Source organism: Mchenga conophoros, linkage group LG18 (assembly GCF_057382185.1).
Source record: "Mchenga conophoros isolate Kocher_MC1m ecotype Shallow Benthic linkage group LG18, M_conophoros_male_GT1.1, whole genome shotgun sequence".
Lineage (NCBI taxonomy): Eukaryota > Metazoa > Chordata > Actinopteri > Cichliformes > Cichlidae > Mchenga > Mchenga conophoros.
Genome location: NC_140543.1, coordinates 15,621,215 through 15,646,478, shown reverse-complemented (window position 1 = coordinate 15,646,478; position 25,264 = coordinate 15,621,215). Strand labels below are relative to the sequence as shown.

The window sequence follows — 25,264 nt, the reverse complement described above, 5'->3', positions numbered from 1 at the left end:
TCTGAACCCCTCCTAGCTCCTCGCCCTATCTTTCGACACCCACTGTTTCTGTCTGCAGTCTCATTTTTTTTGGTCACTTCCCAGAGCTGAAGCCCATAGATGAGCGAGGAACTTAGATTGACCAGTTAATCAACAGTTTTGCTTTCACACTCATCTCTCTCTTTACTACAATAGACAGGTGTCTGATATATTACAACTTAATGGCTTGACTACTACAATCCCTGATTCATGTATATTTACTCTATTTCTCTAGTTAATCTTACATTCATGTTCCACTCATAATTTCGTTGTACATGTACAATGACACTAAAGGGCTATTCTATTCTATTCTATTGTAGGCATTGCACTGGGCTATAAATGTGTACATGAATAGGTCTCTTGCAATGGCAGGCTCAAAAGTGCAATAGCTAAGCTCTACAGTATTATTGAGATGTAAATTTCAGTGCTGCATGTGAAAAGAGTAACAGCTGAGCATATAATTCATAAATGAAAACTATATATATAGTTTATAGTATAGTTTTTGTTTTTAAATGACTACCCACCACTGAGTTTCACATATGCATATACATGCTTGTATGCTTCTACTTCCATATGTGTCCACGGAAGTGCCAGCGCTAAAATGTCAGCTTCAAATTATTTACCCATTTTAAACTGTGTGGATAGGCCAAGTAAAACCAGACTTATGATAATTAATTTACATCAGGCTTTTTCGTGAATACTTTCTTTGAGTCAGGTTTCTTCTGATTCACTGCTCCTCACAAACTTAAGGTTGGAATGGAAGGTGGGGCTACTGCTCATCTGCCTGAGATGATCATATTACTCAGGTACGTCTTTAAAGAAAGGTCAGTTGAGAGAAACGTAGCAAGCAAATATGCTGACGTCTAAATGATTTAGCACCCATGAACTTTATTTTGTACCCCGCATGAGAGAAAAAGCACTCATGTGTACAATATTTACATTGATCTTTGATAAATGCTGCACAACCCAGAAGAAAACAGAATCTCAATCCTGGCTCCCCAAATCATACAGGTCGAAAACAAAAAGAGATCCTGTGTGAAACTGAACATTCTAGTGTATTTGTGCCTACGCTGCCCTTGTTATTTGAAATTGTGGACATGTATAACACAAGCATCTAACATTGTGTCAGTATATGTATATATAACATAAGCTGAAGGAAGGTAGTAGTCTGATTGGCTGCGTATACTGTATATCTAATGAAAAGCAAGTTCTGCTTTATTGTCCCTTAGTAGGTGTAGTATACGGCTCTACTGATTGATACCATAACATAGAATTCAATTTCTGTTATGAATAGGCCGTTTGGAAATGGCTTCTGTTACTGTTGCTGACATGGCTTTTCAAAATACAGTTTATAAAATGCACAATAAAGTGTTACCACCCAGGTGAAACAAGAATTCTGAGGTCTTTATATTCTGATATCAAATCAATCTTCAAACAATGAAGATTCGTGATAGATGGAAAATTCAAAGAATTTAATTTAGTGTTGTAAAACAACACACATTTGGCTTTTTTTTTTAGCATTGAGATCTAATTTGGAACTGCATAAAGTTTGCTGAAAAGTATTAAAGGTTGTTGGAGCTGATATCTGGCGAGGCATAGTGTTTAAAGGGTAGCGTTGTACCAGTGCTCTGTATGTACGTCCATTAATCCATTTTAAGTGACAACGTTCAAAGTTCAGAGAGGCTTCTTATGAAATTAGGAATAATACGAGGGTTCAAACTTGACCAGCCAATGATTGAATCACCAACCTTTCACTTAGTAGATGACCTGCTCCACCTCCTGTCGCAGCAGTGTCTTCCAGCTGTTGTTTATTCACTTATCTTTTAAGCACCAGCCAAAGAGGGTGTTCAAAGAAAGAGAGCACTTAAGTTGTACTTGCTTTATTTAAATAACTACCACCTGACCACTTACTCCAATTATAATCATTTAGTTGTACAGTACATTACAAGATGTTATTATCATTGGTACTTATCCATCCATCCACCCGTCCAACTGACATTAGCTGAGATACGTTACAACCCAAACAGGTTGCCAGGTTATCATACGTGTAACACAGAGAGACAATCATTCGCACTCACATTCACAGTGACTGCCTATTTAGAATTACTAATTAACCTAACAAGCATGTCTTTGGACTGTTGGAGGAAGCATTTAAATCCCATACCTAGTGCATATGATTTAGCCTGTAGTTACACCAGTGAGTGGATATTGTGTTGTTTTTGGAATAAAAAAAAAAGTTCTCGAGTCAGGAATGTATTTGCTTTATGATCCAGAGACAACTTTTGGTACTAACATCCAGGCACAATGTGAAAAGTTTTCCCTCTACAAACATTTTAGCAACATCACAGCGGAGGTGTTGGAAGTTCGCTTTTGTTGAACGCATCTCTTAATCCAACAAGCTTACTGTAGCTACACCCTCTTTCAGAGTTGCAGTATCATAATTAATCCACAACCCATTTAACAGTGAGTTGTACTTTCTGCAGCTTCACATAGAGATTAGTGAACCTGCTAATCTCCAGTAAGAGACAAACTGTAATAAAAACTCACCTGTCCTAATCATTGTTTTCATTTCCAATCTCTTTGACTGTCTGTGGCCCATCCCCTCTTTGATTTCATTATAGTAGATTTAGTGATCTTCATATTCCCCTCCTTCTCATCTGCAGTATCTTTCTCAGCCTTGAAACTTAACAGAGATGGAAACAAACAGTTATATTCTACTTCACATATTTTAACAGCAGTTCTCTGTGGGTTCCTTGGCAGACGTGATATGATCAGGGACTGTTATGAAATTTATTGCTGCTGTTAAAAAGGGAGTTTCAGGGATCCTTGAATAAGCTACACCAGGGGTGCCCAATCCCGGTCCTCGAGAGCTACCGTCCTGCAGCTTTTAGATGCATCCCTACTCCAACACAGCTGAATCAAATGGTTTGATCTCTTCAGCATGCCATCATGTTTGGCAAAGGCCTGATAACAAGCCATTCATTTGATTCAGGTGTGTGGGAACAAGGATGCATCTAAAAGCTGCAGGACAGTAGCTCTCGAGGACCGGGATTGGGCACCCCTGAGCTACACAAACTACATAAAAGATCTATGTCTCTACCTTTATCTGTCTCTTCTCTCTCTGCCTGGTGCATCTCCATACTCTGAGATTTATGAGCTTTAGAGATGTAATTAATTAATTCCTGGTCATCGTATTCCTCCCTAGTTTACATTTACATATTAAATTGAAGGTGAGCACTTTGTCTGCCATCTATACAATCTCTGCTCCCAGAGAGAGAGATAGATAATAAAGGGCTGAGCGGGAGAGACAAGCGCTAAAAAGAGGCTGAAAGACACACATTTCCTCTTTTGTTTCGCTCTGCTGACCTTTTTCAAAACAAACTTATACTTCTTTAAAGAAAAGTCAGTTGAGCGAAATGTTAGCAAATAAATAAGCCGATGTCTAGATGGATTTAGCACCCATGGACTTTGTTTTGTACCCCACAAGAGAGCAAAAGCAGTGATGTTTACGCTATCTACATTGATCTTTGATAAATGCTGTGCAGCCGGTCGTCCGTGGGAAAATTAAATCTCAGTCCTGTCTCCCGATTTATTTCTTTTGTTTTGCTGCTGATGATTTTCAGTAGCGCTACACTTGACTCTCAAACACTTTAATACCCGCTCGACACCAGTGGCAACCTTTTTGTCCCTGAGCTCTGCAGCTGAAGCAGAAAATGGGGCAAAAACTCTTCAGTCTGTCTGACTGATTATCTGTCTGACTGCCTGACTGCACGTTTGAAAAATTTACCCCGATACATTACGTGTCGGCCTGTTTAGCCACTGAAGAGCAGCACGACTGGGAAATAAATCCTGGCTCGCACAAGCATGTGACTGACATGCAGTGTCCGGGTCCTTCGGTCAGCAGAAATCCATCTCATTAACTGGCAGGTTGCGCACACTCACACATTCGCAGACACATCATTCAAACACGCACCCTCGAGGCTCGGTCTTGGCAGTTTTAACACTGCTGCCCACAGACAAAAGGCAGCCAGCTTTTTGGACAGGCCACGACCATCAGCTCAGTCACCCAACATGTGTTTAAATTTATTACATTTTGCCTCAAAAGTCAGCATCAGAACGCAGAGTAAAGCAGATGGTACAGCATCGTACCCAAAGGCTGGAAACTTTGTCAGTTGGACAGGTCATTATTTGAAAATGTTATTGTGGTGGGGCGTGGTCTGCGGGGCCGTGCGGACGCACCTGCACGGCATCCGCAATCACGCCCGCCGTGTTAAAACACGGGGACTCAGGGGTTGGTGGTGGTGTGGTGTGACGTGAATCAAATAAAGTTGGCTCTGAACGTCGCTCCGTGGTCCCGCCGTGCCTTATTCATGCCACATTGGTGCCGAAACCCAGGAGGCGGCATGGCGGGTACCTACCAGAGCCAGGAAAGGAAAGAGCTGGCCGAGAGGGTGGCCGAAATAGCGGCCACCCAGCGGAAGCAGGCGGCGGAGGTGCGTCGCCAACAGGAAGAGCTGCGGAAGGAGAGCGAACGCCACCTGGGGAAGATGGCAGAGCTGGCAGCGCTGCTCTGGGCCTGGGCGCCACCCCCACAAGTGTGTCCCGAGGACAGTGAAGCGGTGGAGAAGCCGTGTGGGTCACCTCGGCAGCCGGAGGTGGTGGACGAGCCACGCGGGGGTCCGAGCCTGCCGGAGGAGGAGGAGCAGCCGGGTGAAGGGCTGCTCCTGCCGGGAGCGGTGGAGGAGCCGCTCCAATCGGAGGACGAGGCGGGCGAGGGTCTACACCTGCCGGAGGCAGAGGAGTCGCTCCACCCAGAGGTGGGCGAGGGGCTGTGCCTGCTGGGGGCGGAGGCGCAGTGCGCGGAGCCGCTCCAAACGGGAGTGGCGGAGGCGGTGGCGGAGCAGCTGTGCGGGGAGACGGAGGTCCCTGCTCCAGGGCAGCCTGTGCAGCCGGAGTTGGAGGCAGAGGAGCGGGACAGCCCCGCTAGGCCGGGGATCGGCGGGCTGGCTAGTCCAGCCTCGCTGCCACCAGTCGATTCTGCGCGCCTGACGTCTGCCCAGCCGCCTGTGTGCAGGAGCTCACGGCCATGCCTGTGGGGCCGTGTCCGCTTGCTACGCGGCCGACCTCCGGACCAGCTTCGCCGTTGCCGCTGGATGCGCGGGCGGCCACCAGAACGGACGCTTCCCCGTCGCTTGGTCAGGGGCTGGGGCGCCGATGTGTAGGGGCCGAGTCTCGCCCCAGTTCGCGGGGGGGGAGTAGGTTCGGCCAGATTGCTCCCCGGCCTCAATCGGGCGATGGGGGTATGTGGTGGGGCGTGGTCTGCGGGGCCGTGCGGACGCACCTGCACGGCATCCGCAATCACGCCCGCCGTGTTAAAACACGGGGACTCAGGGGTTGGTGGTGGTGTGGTGTGACGTGAATCAAATAAAGTTGGCTCTGAACGTCGCTCCGTGGTCCCGCCGTGCCTTATTCATGCCACAGTTATTTTTCTGGCAGTAAAAGTTTTTCTTGTAGAAAGTTAGAGATCTTTCTTTTTCTTCCATTTTATAGAAAGAGAAAACAGAATTCAAAAGAATACAAACATAAAACTCAACAAAATCAGGTCCTGTTTTAAAGCCAGTCTCAGGATGCAATAAATTCCTACTGCTGAATTCAGCCGACCATTTAAGGGGGCACAAAGGACAAAACAAGTTAGGTATAGTTTTTAAAACATAGTGGGGTTTAATTCAAAAGCTTTAAATATCCTATGGAACTGTGGGGAGGAGTTAATAGCATACAGCTACATAACTGCTAAAATACTCACTTAAAATGATTCTTGGCCCTCGTAAACATGAACCAATAATTTGAGTAAAATGTTACTGAAATATATCAGATCAAGCTTATTTATCCAAATATTTAATCAGTAAAATATACTTGGTATTAGCTTCCCAATCAATTATTTTCCATTTGATTCCATTTAATGTAACATTTTAATCTGTACTTATGTAAAAAAAAAAAAATTTTTTTTTTTTTTACATGTCACCAAAGTGGGTGGCACGGTGGTTAGCACTGTTGCCGCACAGCAAGAAGGTCCTGAGTTCAATTCCACCATCAGGCCGGGGTCTTTCTGTGTGGAGTTTGCATGTTCTCCCCGTGTCTGCGTGGGTTCCCTCCGGGTACTCCGGCTTCCTCCCACCGTCCAAAGACATGCAGCTTGTGGGGATAGGTTAATTGGATAATCCAAATTGTCACTAGGTATGAATGTGAGTGCGAATGGTTGTTTGTCCCTGTGTGTTAGCCTTGCGACAGACTGGCGACCTGTCCAGGGTGTACCCCGCCTCTCGCCCTATGACAGCTGGGATAGGCTCCAGCGCCCCCCGCGACCCTGAAAAGGATAAGCGGAAGTGAATGCTGAAGTTTGACTGTACAAATTACTGAGTGCTGCACTGTGCTCTGCTTAGTGCAAGCCATTGGAAATAATGGCTTTCAGAGCACAGCAGTGCCTTTGTCATTTCCTGTCTGAAAGCCTCATTAGACTTGAAAGGATTAGTTGCTCAATCAAGAGAAACTCAGTCAGATATGCTGATAATTAATAATTCAGTTAGTTTTGCTTGTAAAAAATGACAACTCATTTGCAAACTGAGAACTTTAGATGTTTTTTTTTTATTATTCAATGTTAAGTAAATGCCGCTGAGTTTTTGTTCAGCTGAAAGAGAATTTCCAAAAGCCATCTTGTGCCTTTGGAAATCACTGTGGTCATTTTTTATTAGAATCATTTCATGATATTTCAGTGACAAGTTAATCACCTTGAATGAAATTGCCTGATTTAAGTTCTGATTTAAACCAATATGCATCTGAGTAAGTAATGACCTGTTTTAATACCACATGTAAGTTTTAAACAGGTTTCTAGACTTGCTGGAAACTTACTGGAAACTTTATTAGGAACACTAGTACTGGTTTGGACTCCCTATTGCCAGTGCAAAAAGCCCATGTGCTTTAATGTTTGATGTGTTGTGTGTTCAGAGATGTTCTCCTGCACGGTTGTAACAATTACTTGAGTTATTCTTTGCTTCCTATCAGCTCAAAGCAGTCTTGCCATTCTCTCTGAACCCTTGTATCAACAAGGCATTTTTGCCAAGAGAACTACCAGTCACTGGATATATTCTCTTTTTATTCTCATTTTTCAAAATGTCTATCTACCAAAGTGGTACACGAGTGTATATGTTATGTTGGATTGGATTTTAAAAACTGACATATATGGTCGCCTGGACTTATTTTGTAATTTTGGCTCTGAAAATGGTTGAGGAGTTGGTAATGTGAAGTGCACATGGTAAACTCTAATTGGAGCTTTGTTTCTGTGTCCAGACAGCAGTATGCTGTGAATGCTTTGTGCTACAGTAATGCTTCTCTTCTCTTCTTTACAAAACCTTTTTGTCTTTAGCACAGATGCTAACATAGTTACAGTCATTTAAAGAGCACTTGTAAAACGGGCCCACCGGATGGATAATTAAAAAGATAAAACTCTCCCGTTTCTTTAAGTGACGTCTTCACTTAAAGATGGTCTTGCTTTCGCTTGTATTTGAAGACAGAGTTGTTAGGACAAGAATAATTTTTCCGGGTATGCAAAACCTCCTCTGATTGTCTAGTGTGTCTGTCTTTTTAACCTGTAGAGAAACTATGAGCTGACGTTCATTCAGAATACCAGCATTCATATACAGATATCTATTACCGCCTCTGTCTTTCCCTTTAATTCTTTTTCTTTTCATCAGAAAGTCTCGTGCCTTTCAGGGTTTTTATCATCATCTTCAACCTCATCTCCTCCTTTTCTCTCATTGATTGGAAAAGCTATAAACCTTCAGTATGATTGGCCTGTGGGAATGCTCTAAGTGCTCCCTCTCTCTCTCCCTCTCTCCTTTTGCTCACATGTTCATTGCATTGTGTATTCCCACTTGCCTTCTCATTCTATCATAAATGCTTTTTAAATCACTTGACTGGAAAATTGACTTGGCATGTCAATTTGGCTGAACCGCCCCAGTCAAGGCTTGGTGTTTGTTTGCGCCTGTAGATGCTTTTATTGTTGATTCTGTTTTTGCCAAATCCCCATGTGTACTTCTTTCTCTGATGAGAGAGAACTCCTAAATTTATTTCACTGCTATTAAACCAGGCATTTCGAATACGAACAAGGTCACAGAATACTGAAAATGCCAGCGGAAGATCGATGATGCCCAGTTTGATTTTATGCAGCAAATGGTACAAAAAGTCACTGCACGGAGTCGAAATGCACAGCTTCAATTAATAACACTTCACCTGTTCCTGTTTAAATAAGAAGCCAAAATATTAATGTTATTTAACAGCACAAAGCCATTATTTTAATGAAAAAAGATTTATTAGTGTAATTAAAATGAACTTAAGATGATTTGGCTTCATCCTAAAGTATTTCTTTCTTATCTAACTTCTATCTTCCAGGTCGCTGAGGCTTTCCACATTTAACGCTGCGAGACTAAAGAGGACCGTGTTCACCATCCAACAAAGTCTGATGGACCCGTGAGCAGACATGTGAGAAGAGATCGACCCAACAGACATGTCAGCTGACGCTTTACACTTTTCTTCTTTACAACGATGAACATCTGAGCCATCTCTGGTATCGGCACATATTTAGAGCTTTGCAGCACTAGCTACTGAAGTGGACTGCCTTTTAATTCTGGCATCAGCCATAGTTTGATACTTTGATGATGGCCAACTAAACCCTTTACCACATTTTCATATGAGTATGTTCACAAAGCCACCTTATTTTGTAGTTTAAATTGATCTATCCATGCTTTTCACCAGGCTAGAGGAGTGCTGTGATAAATAGAAACTATAGCATTTAGTACTTTTTGTCATGCAGGGAATCTCAGGACACGCCAGAAACAAGCTGGCTGATCACATTTTGGGAAAAGCAGGCGTAGGTGATGGTGTACCTTGCCCATTCTCATCAGTAATCCCATGACCCCTGCTGAAGTCAGATCGTTGAGTATGAAATAACCTAATCAGAGATCTAACAGTAGCCTGATTTTACCCACATGTCCGTCGGGATGAGCGCATGCCCCTAACCTGGCCACGTCAGCGTTGTCGTGGCTGGCCGCCGCAGGACAGTCGTCTTCCTCTGCCATGACCCGGCTGATGTTGGGCCGGACTCTGGAGCGCATCTGTAAAGGCGTGCTGCTGCTCTGCCTGCTCCATTTCCTCATCATGATGATCCTGTACTTCGATGTGTACTCGCAGCGCTTCGACCTCTTCAGTCGCTTTAACAATGGCCGCAACGGATCCAGGAGCAATGTTAGTGGGGCAGGGAGCGGACATCATTATTACTATTACAACCTCTCCAGGCCCAACGCCACATTAGCCAGCTACCTGGCCACAGGCGAGCAGCTGGTGCCAAGTGTGCAGCCGGAGAACACTCAGACACCGTCTCCCAAACCACTGCCACCATGTCCTGAAAGCCCGCCTGGCCTTGGTGAGTAATAATGTCACAGACTTCTCCTACATTTCCCTCGCTTTTTTCCAATTCTTTTGTAGTTACAATAACGAGTTGTTTTCACCCCAGAACACACACACACACTCACCCTTAATATGTTTTCACAGATTTTCTGATTGGTCAGTGTAGTCGCTCCTCACATGTGCATTATGTACAAACAGGTAGATTTTTTGTCTTTATTGTCAAGCTGTTGGTGGTGACTTTAAATATGGTGGAGCTACCCGGGAGAAATTTCACAGTTGCCTTTCACAAAAATGTGAGATTTAAAATATTCCTGTCTGTAGTTGTGTTTGTCTGTGACACTTCCTCTTGGGAGGCGAAACCATGGGCGCAGCAGCAGTCTGCCGATTCTACTTTATCTGGCCTGTCTTTGTCATGTAGCCAGCAAGCTAACTGTAGATAGACAGGATTCTGCATATATCAGGGGGATGTCGATGACACGAACAGATGTGAAGCAGACGTCTGTGTGCATCTCTGTTTGATCTGACTTTTAATGCAAAATGAATCTTTTGAAGATGTGAATTTTTTGCCTGAGAACAACAAAGATTTCATGATCATATTTTCTAGGAGAAGCTTTTCCCTTGTAACTCCTGCTTTTAATATAATATGTGTGGACTAGCATTTAGCTTTTGTTGTGCTTACACTGTACTCTTCAGCTCCTATCACAACTCATTTTAGCTCAAGTCAGATCTAAGTTATGGTGTACACAAGTTTGAGGTTTAATTTTCTGATTTTACACTTCTTTAGCTTTTTCTGATAATACGTAGCTTATTTATTTATTCTTCATCCAGTTTGCTTGTACTGTATACCGAGTAATTGTATAACTAAACCAGGAGGATTTGCACATCATTCATTAGAGTAATGTTAGATGCAGATGTAGTTAGATGAGCCTTCGATCAGAGCTTAAAGCTGTGTAGGTACTACTTTATATTCTGTAAATAAATGCATCTCCAATTAGCAAAAGAGCAAGTGTAACCATAATTTTGTTTTTCTGGGTCAGCCTGAAACATAAAATGGATTTAATGTCAACAATTTACAATGTGGTATTTCAACCTTATAGTCTCACAGTGGAGCTATTAATTTATGCAGTGAGACACGTGAGCTGACACAAACACAAACACACAGCAGCACAGATGAAAGCGGAGGGTGCAGGATCAGTTTTAAAAGAGTCCTGCATTTTTTTAGTTGTTTAGTGTTCTTAGTGTTATAATAAAAATGTTAATGTAATATATAAAGTAGTAATGTTTCTTGTAAGGCAAAAAAAAAAATGTGTTAGAAAAAGAATGTGGGCTCATCACCCTGAAACTTAAAAACAAAGGAAAGGCTTTATTTTAACATTATTTTAACCCGATTTACTCAACCTAGTTAGTTGCTTTGGTTTCTTATGGCTCAGTCACATTAGAGTTAAAACAGAGGGGCGGGCTCCTTGCGAGGACAAATTACTGTTTGCCTGGTGGTTGCATTAAATGTTTCTGCTGTCAAAGACTAAATGCAAGTCCTTGTAGTGATTGCACAAGTGGTGGGAGGTAACCAGTCACATAACAACCGTGGTCTGGTGACTGGTCGGACTGTCTGCAGTCATTTTCAGACAGGTTGTCTAAGGTTTGCAAATGTATTTCTATAAATATCGACAGGTTGCCAGCACTTTGCAGTCGATCTGAATCAGTGTGAACCGATGTGAACAACTTGTCTGCGATCTGTCCGTCTGCGATAGAGGACTGGACTGGTTGCCAACTATCTGTATGTCATTTTGTAGTTGAATCTCTATGAAATGTGAATTTCTGTGTATGTACATAGCAAGTGGTTTGCTACAGCCACAGACTTGTAATTTTTGCAGATTTGTCATAGTTAATTGCTACCTTGATGCCGTTTAAATGCAAACTGATAGCAGACTGACTGCCATAGTCATTTTCTCCATTTTTAGAGCAGCTATTTCAAAGCTAACATGAGACCTTCATTGAAAACATGGTTACAGTAATTTTTTGTCATGTTGAGATCATAAACCACTGTTTTCTCTAGTGTAACTGCAGAATTATCCATCTAAAAAAAAAAAACAGAATTTAAAAGTTAAAAAAAGAAAACTGAAACTCAGTGAAGACATCGTCTGATGGGGAGACGGCTTCTTGGTTCCCAACCTTCTGACTTGCATATCAGTGAATTCGGTTTAGAGCCAGTATGTTTTTTAGGAGACTGGCCGGGTTGCCCTGTGAATGCACCGTGGGACTGTAAACAGTGTGGACTTTGTAAGACTTCCCATCGTCAGCAAAAGGATTTTAAGACACACATGCACACACACGGAGGCAGTAACGCTTAGATGAATAACTTTGGGAATAGGTGGAAAATATTCGATATGTATGTAAAACAAGCTGCACACAGGGCACCTTCACTTGCTTACACACACATATCATCATTATGTATCCACCCAACAAATCTGAGGTCGATAGAGTCACACTAAGCCTGGGGTTCACTAAATCCATAATTACATAGTGGTCACACACTTACTTCACACCCATGCAGACACACACACACACAAACACACCCTTTCATGAATACTTACTGATAAATAGAGCTCAGGAAGGAACTCCGACTGTCATTATTTCACATTAGCTAAAGTAGGCTTGACCTGCGATCTGCGTGCTGCTTATCTCAGCATCATTCAGTTCATCCTAATGAGTCAAAACAAAAACTCGCCTTGTAATCGGAAGGTTGCCGGTTCGAGCCCCGGCTTGGACAGTCTCGGTCGTGGTGTCCTTGCGCAAGACACTTCACCCGTTGCCTACTGGTGGTGGTCAGAGGGCCCACCAGTCCGGCAGCCTCGCCTCTGTCAGTGCGCCCCAGGGTGGCTGTGGCTACAATGTAGCTTGCCATCACCAGTGTGAATGTGTGTGTGAATGGGTGGATGACTGGATGTGTAAAGCGCTTTGGGGTCCTTAGGGACTAGTAAAGCGCTATGCAAATACAGGCCATTTACCATTACTTTAAAGTCTCTTTCCTTTCAAAAAGAGAAGAAGGACTAATTGTTGTGCCGGTTGTTGGATGTTTGTTCCTCACTTTCCAGTTTGATACGGCAACATTTCTTTAAAATCATCATCAGAAAGAAAACTTTCATTGTGCTGAAAGTCAGTCTCAGTTTAAGTGCGTTTATGTGTCTTTTCTTTCTTTGCATATTTGTTACACTTGTTTCTGATCGTCAGCCTCTATCCTCTATCATTCTCTGTATTATTGTTGGGTCTTTACCTTACAATATAAAGGGCCTAGAGGAAACTGTTGTTGGGATTTGATGCAACATAAATTACATTTAATTGAAATCAACCACATTTTAAGTTTAAATATAAGTTTAAAAAAAAGCTATGATCTGAAATACATCACTGTGACAAGTATTCAAAAAAGAAATCAGGAAGTGGGTCAACCCTTTTTTTGCAGCACTCTGTTCATACGGTAAAAACAGACTTTTCCAGCAGTTTTTAAGTTGAGAATCTTTTTTTCTTCATAGTTCAGTGAGGGAGAAAGAGTAGGTGGACTTTTTAAATATTTACCTTGAAATAAAAATGTGTTATTTGATATTACTCTTTTAAACTTGCTGTCTTTCATGTGGTTTAAGTTAAGCCTGCAGTTCAGAGAAAGGTAAAAAAAAGTTTAGTTTTTGCTTTAAACTTTGAATGGAAGCAGTTGGTTTTCACTTTATGCAAACTCTTTATTTTTAATTCTGTTGTAATCGATGTATGTTTTTATCAGGCGTGTATTTATTATAATTGCGAGTTAAGCATTGGCAGTTTTAGACTGTGCACATAGTCACAACACAAAAATTAACATTGAACAATGACTAAATGTATAGAGACAGTTTAATTAGGGAATTATGTCACTTTCAAGTAGTGCCGGCCGCACCCTTTTCTTCCAGGAAACATCTGAGGTGATAGTTTGGATTATTTCGTCCTCCTGAGTTGCTGCAGCCACACAATCCTGTATTCTTTGGCACATATAGTCAACAAATATATATATATATATATATGAGGTTAATATACAACATTGTATATCTATATTTCTTTTGTTAAAAAAACCCTTCAAAACATCTTCTGGTAAAATAAAAAAAACATGTCTCTTTTTCTTTCCCACCTGTTCCATTTGTAAATGAGCTTAGTAAACGTAATCCCTCGTGAACAGTGGGGGGTAGAGGAGTGAACATCTTTCTATTTTTTTCACTGATTGCTTTTCTCATTTGATAATGAGGTTGGTAACGTGCTTTGAAATTGGGAGTGAGAGATGAAGCTGTCAGGCTGATTTGTCTGAAGCTGAGGTTTGCTGATTCCATTATTTGGCCTGGAATTGGCTGTCACTGACACTGGATTTGGCATTCATACCAGGCACAGGTGTACTCTTGTAGCTTATCTCTGCCTTTTCTCAGTGATGAAGTGGCTGCCTTGGGGCTGTAATGAGCAGGAAGGCATAGAAAGACTGAGCGAGTCTGTTTTTCAGTCACAGGTGCACAGAAAGCGTGAGAGTGATCTCTGATGGCGGTATGATGGTTTGTATGAAGTACGACAGAAAGAGAGGCGGGATGGACTGAAGGAAGGAACAGCAGGTGGAGAGGTGAGGGGGGTGTAGAGCGAGAAAGGGAGATGTTGGACAGTGGTATATACAAACACACACACTACACACACACACACAAACTCACATAGAAAGTGAGTGAAAAGGGGGGAGAAACAAACAAGCAAGTCCTTGGCTGTCCCACAACACCAGCTGACAGGTGCTTCCTGTATGAGTGGCTAGCATCCACAGTTTATATCCTGAATGTGTGCGTTTCTGTTTGTGGCCGTGTGTTTGTGTTTATTAGTGTTAGCTGGCTTGTGGATTTGCAAACCACCAGTTCCTTATGAAAATTCTTATATAGATATTAAGAAAATACAGATTAAGGAGTTCATGTTTGTCACTTAAAAGCAATTTCTCTGTAAAAAGGAAGAAAAAATATGTGGCTATAATATGAAAATCACAAACACTGTTTTTTAGTTCACATGCAGTGTTTTTGGTTTTGAGTGCGAGTACCTGAGTGTAAGTGAGGGCTGATGGTGAGCTAACTTTAATTCTTGTCTTCCTTGGGGGGCTCAACCCGGGGTAGCGGTCATGTCCGGTTAGGGGCTCTGTTGGCTCTCAGGTGACTGTTTCCTCGCGGCTGCGTGCAGCGGGGCTAGGGGAGGGTCTGTGCTGACAGACGTGGGTTACTGACCTGGTAGCCTGGCTGCCCCTGGGTGGGTCCGGGATGGGCGTGAGGTTCTGGGGGCGCTCCGTCTCTGGGCTGGGGCCCGGGCCGGGCCTCGGGGGCTTGGGTCCTGGTTGGTGTGTTGCCGGGGTTATGGGCGGGTGGGTGCATGGGGGCCCAGCCCTGGAGCAGGGTGCCGCCGGTGCATCGAGCCACCTGGGGGGCTCTTCAACTGGTGGGGAAGATTGTCACATCTTGCAGGAGCTTTCCTCTCCTCAGGGGCTCCCTCTGCAGGAGGGGGAGATACAGGAGAGGTGGAGGAAGATCTCAGCCTGGGTGTTTATTGTCTTATGTAGTCTGGAAGAAGAGTGGATGGTGGGGTGGGTGCAGTTTTCTCTGTGGTGGGGTTGGGTGGACTGTCCTGGGCTCTGTGGGGCCGGGAGGCGCTGCTGCGCTGGGCCCCGGTCTGGATGGGCCTGGGCCCCCTTTCCCTGGTGGGTCGCGGAGTATGGGGGTGCCTACTGGGGTCAGCGGGGGAGCTGGCCCCAGGGAGGGGTCACTTGCCCCTCCCTTCCTTCCCTCCCCATCTCCAGCTGCCTCCCTCTTCCCGCTCCACCACAACCACCCACACATGCAGGACCTTGGAGTAGGGGTATGTCACCAGGGTGCAGAGGAGGGCACCCCCCCTGTCCCCTTCTGGCTGCCTCTGCCTCAATTTTATCCCACAACTTAGACATTCACATTACTCACACTCTCATTACACATACATATAGGATCTTGGGGGTGGGCACGATACACGGAATCCAAAGTACCATCAGGGTGTACACCTCACCCCTGGCGTCGTTGCCCACCTCTCAATGTTAAATACACGTAGACATTGAGGGCCAGCAGGAGGGACCATGCGCTTACCTGCTGCTCTCTGGCAGGTAGCTCCATGCCCTCCTGGGTTTTAAATGCACCTTAGAACACACATGCATCAACACTACAATGAGCGGGTGGAGGGAGGTTTGGAGTCTTCTCTCACCCCCATTCTCTGCGACCTGCTGGAGCGGGGGGGCTAGGAGGAGGAGTTGGCTGTCCGACTGCGGTCTGGAGTGTGGGGCCTCCCTGCTGCTGCGGAGTCGGGGCGATCTGCCTCCCCCCACCGCAGGGAAAAGGGTAACACCACCTGGGTCTGGGTGCAGTTCCCCCCCTCCAGGGGCAAGGGTACCTAGACCCGGGGCTTAGAGTACGCTTGGGGAGTGTGATCGTGTGTACAGCGTCTCTTTATGTCTGTCTCCACGTTGGTTGAGTGTGGAGTAAGTGCATATGAGAGCATGAGGGTGGGAATGGATGTTTGTATATGTGTGTGCCTGTATTTCTGTGTCTATATGTCAGGTTGGGTGTCAGGCGCCACCTCTCTGGGGACATCTTAGGCCCTCCAAGGTATGGAGGCCTATCTCCCCCTACCACCACTTCCCCTGCCAGTGGCGGACTCCCTCAGACATCGGTGCGTTGGTGGTTCTTTGTGTCCGGGGATGGGCGTCCAGGTACACACCGGCTCACTCCTTGGCGGCCGCTTATCGGGGCCTGGAGCCTGGGGCTCGCTCGGGCCACTTCGGAGGTGGGGTGCCCCCGGTCTTTCGGCCTGGGGCTCGGTCACTCAGGCACGGCTGGCTGCCGGCGGAGCTCACGGGCGCGTCACTGCAACCCCCCCTGGCTTCTGCTCCGCGGCTGCTGAGTGAGCCCTCATCTGGGACTCTCCTCAGCTCTTTCTGGGACAGTGGCGCGGCTGCCCCTCTGTTGGTCTTCCTTGGTCTCTTGTGTTCTGGGGGCCTCTGGATGTCTGGAGTTTTGATCTCCTCCATACCTGCTTCATGCCCTGGAGGACGGGGCTGTGGCCCCCCCACACCCTCTAATCAGAATCAGAATACTTTATTGATCCCTGGAGGAAATTATTTTTTGTTACAGTGCTCCATTTTAAACCAACATTAAGACAAGACAGACAATACACTAACTAAGAATAGTACAATATATACATATATATACATACATACATACATACATACATAAGTCACTCATAGATAAATAGTTGGAAAAGAAACATGTGTAGTTGTAGCAGCAAACAGTGTGTTAAGTGGATGCGTTGTACAGGGAGATGGCCACAGGCAGGAATGATTTCCTGTGTCGTTCAGTGGTGCTTTTCGGTAATCTCAGTCTCTCACTGAACTAGGGCTGCCACGATTAGTCGACTAGTCACGATTATGTCGACTATTAAAATCGTCGACGACTAATTTAATAGTCGACGCATCGTTTGAAGCTTTGTAAGATCACAAAGGACGCAGGAATGAGTACCGGTAGTAGGATTTAAGAGTGTAATAACGGACTGAAACAGAAGATGGCAGCACTGCATGTACAAGGATGCCAGCTGCCGTTAAACCCCGAAGAAGAAGAAGCTGTGTCCCAGAATTCATAGCGCAGCCCAGCGCAGTTGTCAACAATGGCGGCAGCTAGTTAGTTTTAACTTTACTCTTATTATTCTTTCTGGGTCACAAAATAAACGTTTAACATATTTTCAGGCGAGAATGTAGCTGTGTAAACCTCAAATATCGGCTCAGTTTATCAAGACACCACATATTTTCAAAAGCGCTCCGACGTTTTCGGAGACGTCTGTTACCCACTAGCTCGTTAGCTAGGTGGGGGCAAGGCTAACTAGAGCCGTGAGAACACCGGACTCCCGGCAAATCGTTTTCAAACCCACCGCCGTCTTTCGCTAGTCAGGTTAAACATATATATAAGTCACTTAGATAACTTAAAAATGTTATTGTTTGGCTTTCTTTAGTATTTTATTTGTTCCTGAGTAAATCGGTTTGGCTGAGATTAAAGTTATAGTTTTTGCACAGCTAAAACTGTCAAGCAGACAGCTGATTATCAGAAGTGTGAGACGCTGGTAGGGTTGCCAACTCCCTGAAAAATAAATAAGGGACACCTCGTGGCCAGGGCCGGGCAACCTAGTTGTCTTCACCCTTCCCATTGTGGTAGCTCTTTTTTGTGTGTGTGAAATTATTTTTTAACCATTTGACTTGAATTTGATTTAAGCAGATGCATATTCTTTGTGATATGACCATATGGGAAACAAATGATCATTTAGCTATTTATTTTTAGCTCAAAATGACAACATTAACACAGTAAAACAGGTCTCTTTCTTAAACAGAAGCCTGTCATGCTTAACTTTTGAGAATATAAGTAAATCTTTCTTTAAAAGAACTCTGTCCTGCTTAACTTAAAATTATATAAATTAATAGAAAGCAATAGAACGAAAAATATTCTTGTAACAGTGCACATTTAGTGCATTTAGTACAATTGGCTTCAGTTGAGGTATTATTTCAGCTTTTCTAAAGCTAATCAGCTGCTCCTGTTTGTAAACCCACTTGTTCCCATGATTACGCATCTTAACTCATCATCATTATTCATCTATGTATTACTTTTATGTATTAGTCATCTATTTGTTGTAATCATCTATCCTTGGAGTTGTTTATTACACAAAATAAATTATATTATCACACTTCTGGCCACATAGCGCTGATATTCACTGCACATGCCCATTTTAACCTTAACCAGAGGGTTTAAAAAACAAACCAGTGTTTACATACCATATCTGCTTCTGCCGTGGCCTGGTGGACAAGAAATTGGTTAAGGGTTCCCCGAGCTTTCACGCCCCTCATGTTCTTCATGTGCCCACCACTAGAAGCATGCCTATGGAAAAAGTGCGCCGGCACACAGTGCAGTGCGCTTTATAGGTGTTATGGTGACCTTTTCCAGCCAGGTGTTTCCCTTTTCCCATTCCTCCCTGTGCTTTTGCAGCCTTTTTTTCTTTCTCTGAGCGAACAAACATTGCTGCTCTAATGCTGGGCTCACACTGTGCGATCTTTGGTCCATTTTGAGACGATTTTTGAGTCGTGCGACTGATTTGGTGATCGGCCCGATTTTGGCCTTCATCGTGCATCGTGTAGTATACGTGGGGTAACGAGAAGCGATTAACACCTCGAGCAGCTCCTGATCATCAATCGCTCGTGAGCCGCTCACACTGCTCACGCGCAAACACGTAAACGTCGGTGAAAAAGACGGTGCAGCTCGGCTGTGCAGCGTGTGATCTGGACACAAGCGATGGAGGCACAACTTGTAGAACTTTGGAAAGCTCATCCGAGCCTTTTCGATGTGGCATCACAAAATTATCACGACCACAACAACCGTTAAAATAGTTGGATTTACACTGCTGCTCATTCACAGCTGCCTGATCAATGTTTTTCATTAGCAATTTAGCAAAGTTGATGGTGGTGGTTTGTGTGTCTGTGTGAGTGAAAGACAGAGAGAGCGACAGATTGTCTGTTATAACCTTCATGTTATGGAGGCACAGTGTGAGCACTCGGGTCGCATCAGAGCATCGGGCGGTATAGTGTGAGACCCTGCATCGTGACCTACCAACTTCTAACCCCTGCGAGTCAATCGTGCAGTTTGAGCAGGAGCTGAATAACGTGACTGAAAAAATCGCACAGTGTCTGCCCAGCTTTAGGTGTACTGTCATCCGAGACTTGCACCGCAGTGTCGGCGTTTGTTTCCCTGTTGGCCATGCTTCTTGTTGTGGTCATCTGTTGTCTTCCGGTATTTTCTCCGCAAGCGACCTTTCCTCGACCAATGAGATGAGCGGTAATCTGAATTGTCATAAGTGTGCTGTCAGCTCATTGGTCACAAAGCAGGAGAGGGGCTGGGAATTATGTTTTCAAACAAAGCGTTAATTCCATAAACATTTATAGACTACTTTTGATTCTCACTGTATTACGGGACAAAGTGCGTCCCTTATTAGCTCAATACGGGACGTGTACTTTTGTTTCTAAATACGGGACGATTCCGTTTTTTAAGGGACGGTTGGCAACCCTAGACGCTGGAGAATATACTCCGGTGTCCTGTTATATTTTAGAAAGCAAGGAGTTTATTAAACTTCACCGAAACAATCTGCAAATTTCATTAAAAATTAATAAACTACCATCTTGTCTTTATTTTTAGTTTGCACAAACACTTCAAGCTGTAAGCTAATGATAGTTATATAAGACCAGATGCTGTTGGTGCAATAAGCTGTACGCTGTACGTCCAATGGATGATAATCTGATTAGTCGACTAATCGCAAAAATAATCGGTGACTAGTCGACTATCAAAATAATCGTTTGTGGCAGCCCTACACTGAACGTGCTCCTGTGACTGACCAGCATGTCATGGAGTGGGTGGGAGGTGTTATCCAACATTGTCTTTATCTTGGACAGCATCCGCCTCTCCGACACCACCTTGAGGGAGTCCAGCTCCATCCCCACAACATTGCTGGCCTTACGGATTCGTTTATTAAGTCTGTTGGCATCTGCGACCCTCAGCCTGCTCCCCCAGCATGCAACAGCATAGAGGATCGCACTGGCCACCACAGACTCATAGAAAATCCTCAGCATTTTCTGGCAGATGTTGAAGGACCTCAGTCGCCTCAAAAAATAGAGACGACTCTGGCCCTTCCTGTAAAGTGCTGTGGTGTTTTTAGCCCAGTCCAGTTTATTGTCAATGTGTACTCCAAGGTATTTATAGTCCTCCACAATGTCAACACTGACCCCCTGAATTGAAACAGGGGTCAAGTGTTTCCTGGTCTTCCTGAAGTCCACGATCAGTTCCTTGGTCTTTGCCACGTTGAGCTGCAGATGATTCTGCTCACACCACGTGACAAAGGAGTCGACCACAGCCCGGTACTCTGTCTCATCATCCCTGCTGATGCATCCAACCACCGCAGATCATTACATGAAGGAACCTTTTAAAAAACAAAAAAACAAACGCGTCCATGCTCACAGGTGTACACACGGGTGATCACACCCACAAACTACACCCTTTTTGGCTCCTACCTCAAAGCACACTGTGTTCTGTTGATCTTATGTGCTGCACAATAATGTTTAATATTTAGTATTTACTGTCATATTCCCATATATCATTGTGATGTTGTTTATTCTATTACTCTTGTTCTCTTCTGCTTGTTTTCTTTTTTCTTTCTCAGCAGGTGATCCAGGTGATTGATATATGCATTTTTTTTTCTTTTTTTCTTCTTTTTTTTTCTTTTTCTGCTCATTCTGTTGGTTTTTGGTTTTTGCCCTTCTCCCCCGTCCCTCTTCTCAGCTGTTTCTCTTTCCCTCTCTTTCTCCCCTTCTTTCCCCCAGTCAAGTCTGTCCCGTATTCAGTAAGTGAAAATAAAATAAACAATAAAAGGTGAATCAAATGGACCATTATGGCAAGGCTGGGATGGTCAATTTGGTAAAGTAAATCCGTTGGGCATCTTTCTTTGCCTTTAGACAACAATTCTGATGGCAAAAGAGCCAAACGGGACAGGCAAAAAAAAAAAAAAAAAATAATAATAATAATAATAATTCTTGTCTGTATCATTTTAGGGTCCTTACCTTAAAGCACCTTGAGATGACTGTTGTTGTGATTTGGCACAAAAAAACAAGTCAGTCAGGTTTTATGTCTACAACATGTATGCTACTTGGTCCACTGATGGCTGGTCTGTTATTTGAGCCTGTTGCTATGTGGTAACTATGCAATGTGATAATTTCATGTTATGCACACGTCATGTTGCCGTCAGGATATTAAAGTGACACTATCTCACTATACGTGTTACAGGTGACTAAATCCTAAAGTCTCTGGTAATTGGCTAGAATTTCAATAGACTGAAATATGACATCTGACAGATTAGTAGGAGTTAACCTGAAACTTGGAGGCTGTATGTAAGTGATGGTTGTGTAAATGAGGCTGAATGTATTTACACTAAATGCATTTTTTAAATTTGTAATTATGATTTTTTTATAATAACAAAATTTAATTATTAATTAATATTTTTATTTATATTTAAGATAGCTTTATGGTCTTGTGCTGCATTTAGTTTTCTATTTTTACTGCTTTTAAATCTCTTTTCTTCTTATTTATCTCAGTTTCGCCACTGATCTTTTTCTGTTGCTTCTTCTTGATTATTTGATGACAGACTAGCCTCACATTTGTGTCAGGTGTCTTTTCGCTGCATATTGATATGCACTGTCACGTTTTTAGTTTTGATTTGTGGGTTTTAAATTCCGTATGCATTTTTCTCTGTGCGCAAGTTAAGTTCAGACAAGTCCATGTATGTGAATTCTCCTCACGTCCCTGCATTTATTCCTGCTATTACTCATGATGTCCCATGTACAAGACATGAGGATGCTTGAGCACACACCCAGACCACACACACATGCACTGGGAGCTCAATGGGAGGTTAAAAGCTATTTCCCAGGTCTTGTTTTAATTGGATGCTCCATTGGGTTTTTTCAATCAAATGTAATTAGTAGGAATTAGCCATCTACTTGAGTTGCAGTTGTCCACCAAGACATAAATACTAAAGTCACTAAAATCTGCACTGTTAGCATCATAAACGTACAAATACAGACATTTCACTATGTCTTCCTGGAGGTAGGTGATTTAGTATTTAATGGCATACCAGAATTGTAGGGGTGTTGTCTAGCAACGGGTTTCTGGATATTGGTCAGACCATTAAGAAGGGTGGATCAAGGACATTGGTACCAATACTTGCTACGTTTAATCAGTGTATGTGGATGTAATTAATAGTTCTTTCATTTTTCTTCCACAGTTTTCTTAGTTTCTCCTCATTTTTGTTCTATTTTAATGGTTTAGGTTACGTCATTAAGTTTTAATGCTTGTTTTTCTTCTTATTTATGCATTATGTTGTCAAAAAACCTGTTCTTTCTTCTTTAAATGCTTTGTTTCTCTACGTTGTAATTTCCACATCTGTCATGCTATTGCGTCTCACTTTCTAACACCCTCCATGCTTACGCCACGTTTTTCAGTTTTTACTTGTCATATGACTAAAAAATCCATTTAAAAATTGAGAAAATATATTCATTTGTTAATCATTTTTATAGTTCCTTGTGCTGCATGTTGCCAGACAGCCGGAAAAGAGAAAGACCCCAGCGAAGAGTCATGGATGTAGGGAAGGAAGATATGCAGAGGGTTGGTGTGACAGAAGAGGGATAGTGTGAGATTAAGGCAGGTGGTCCACTGTGGCAACCGCTAAAGGGAGCAGCTGAAAGAGAGGACGTAGGTTAGCTCATGTACCTCGTCTTAGTGTCTACAAGTACAGGTGGTTGCTCTATTTGATATGCAAGTTAGTGCAAAAAAAGCTGTGAATCACTGAGCTGCTTAATGTACAAAGACTAATGTAAAAGTGCTAAATATAAGCAGAAATCCTAGGACGGTTGCATTTGATTCATTTAGTTGCTGTCAACTAAGCAGGACATTTTTGAAGGCTGGGACAAGGATCATCTAACTGAGACCTTGCCTTTATATATTCTGCATCTGAATGGGATGATTCTTTGATGTGTCATAGCTGAAGAGTTTTGGGCATATCCTACGGAGAGGAGGCTCTGGGACAGACCCAGGATACACTGGAGAGATTCCCAGCTGACTTGGGAATGCCTTGGTGTCTGGATGATTTGGAGGAGAGGCTGGGGAGAGGATAGTTAGTGCATATAACCCTCTGAAGTTCTTTGCTTAATTTACCCCATCAAAATGAAATAAATGTAAAATGTTTTCCATTTGCTTTGTAAATAACAATTATTAAACAGCCTCAGGAAAGAACATGTTATTGCCTATTATATTCATACTGATTCGTTTTGAATGGTGAGATGTGATCTGTACACCAAAAGGCTGGATCACTAGATCTGCTAATGACGAAAAAATGCAGAAATTGAAGATTTTTCCATTCAAATTTTGAGCATCAACCCAAACATTAAAAGTTAAACATTGAGACACTATATTAATTTGTGAAAAAAAGTTAGAAATAGGGTTAACCCACATCAGACCTCTGCTGTGGTCATAGGAATGCCACCACCTTTGTACCCAGTGTCTGCTCCCTCTACAGAAGACATGTTAGAGAGATTCAGGAGATCCTTGAAGTATTCCTTCCACTGGCCAACTGTATCACACTGAGGTCAACAGCCCACTATGTCCACGACTCTTTACTCTGCTCTGCAGTACAGCTACAGAGACTCTACAGAGAACATGGCTTAGATGAGGTGGAATTGTATATGTAATTTGAAACACTGATTAGACAAATGCTGGTTACATCCAGCGGAGAATGCTTACATGTGTTTGTATGCATGAAATAAAAAAGATATAAAATATAGATAAGCACTATTGTATAAGCTTGAACATGCAAAAATGCAAGATTAAGCATATTTATAATAACTGACAAGCTTGAACTGTTTGCAGAAACAAATACATTTGTACATTATGCAGACCCCCTTTCCCACTTCTGAACCACAAATGCTTATTTTATTCATAGCCAGCGAGTAATTTCAACAGAACGACATGTCCCTTGTAACTTTGACTTATGTATGTCCACTGTGGGGAAAGCCCATCAGACAAGCTTGAATAATTTTTCACCCTCCCTCATTTTTTTAAGGCCAGGCTTGAATCCAGGGAGGTCCTTATGCCCTTACCTTCCTGCTGCTCAGTGAACAGTGGGTTTGTAGCACAGCATGTTTTATTACCTTTCTCCTACATTTTTAATGGAGGGTTTAAATAGAAATGCTTAGGTTTAGAACAATGTGTTAGCACAGTCAGTGGAGCTCTGGAAACAAACATTATGTTTTTAAGTAAACCTTGCAGGGAGACAAAATTATTTTATAGTAGACAATTTGATCTGACCTCTGAGGCAAACAAAAGATATGAAAGAACCCATGAAATGAATAATTCTCCAGACGTCATCATCCTTTGGATTAAAAGGAAGAGGAAATAATAGACTCAAAGTTCCTTCTGATTAGTCATTGTTGGCTCTTCACATGTTTATGTTAAGGTGACTGTAACATCATGCCCAAAGCATGTTTGGAGGAGTCATGGAGACTACACAGAAAAGAAGTGTAGATGGTGAATGTGACACCAAAAGCATTGGGTAAAACCGACACATTATCCTGAATTTTCCAAATTTGAGCTTGATGTGTACACCAATTGAGGTGTGTTTTTGCAAAAAATTTGTCCTCGTATAATGCACTGTGGAAAAAAACGGAGTTTACATCAAGCAATGATGAACTGGTGTCTGATTTTAATAAACCATTCGTAAGAGAAAGCGACAACAGGGAGAATTTTATAGTTTGATCCAGGAGTTGAAGGTGTATCATGATTGCTTTTGTGCATATTTTAAAATGTCAGTTGAGCAGTTTAAGCTCTTGTTGGAAGAACTGGAACCATATCTGAAGAAGCAGAGAAACCATTTCAAAGAGCCAATTGCGAGCCGTTCTGTGACACAACAACAATCAAATGTTTCGCCATGTTGGACGCTTTAATTGTGCTCCGCTGCAAACTGAAAAAATAAATCTCGGAAATTCGTCCTGCGTAAATATGCATTCAGTGTGAACAGCTGCATTAATGGGAGAAAAAGGGGAGTCCGAGAAATATTTTTAGCAAATGTAATATTTGCACAGATTTTACACATCTGGTGTGTAAAGGCCTTT

At 43.0% G+C, this 25,264-nt stretch overlaps 1 protein-coding gene across 1 annotated transcript in view; it reads left to right on the top strand.

Moving 5' to 3' along the window:
• Positions 1 to 25,264, top strand: part of b4galt2 (UDP-Gal:betaGlcNAc beta 1,4- galactosyltransferase, polypeptide 2) — a 220,946-nt gene that overhangs the window by 22,081 nt on the left and 173,601 nt on the right. Inside the window, exon 2 of the mRNA XM_085254075.1 lies at positions 8,464 to 9,493. Coding sequence (XP_085110201.1) covers positions 9,148 to 9,493 — 346 coding nt within the window. The 5' untranslated portion in view covers positions 8,464 to 9,147. The remainder of the gene's footprint in view (positions 1 to 8,463; positions 9,494 to 25,264) is intronic.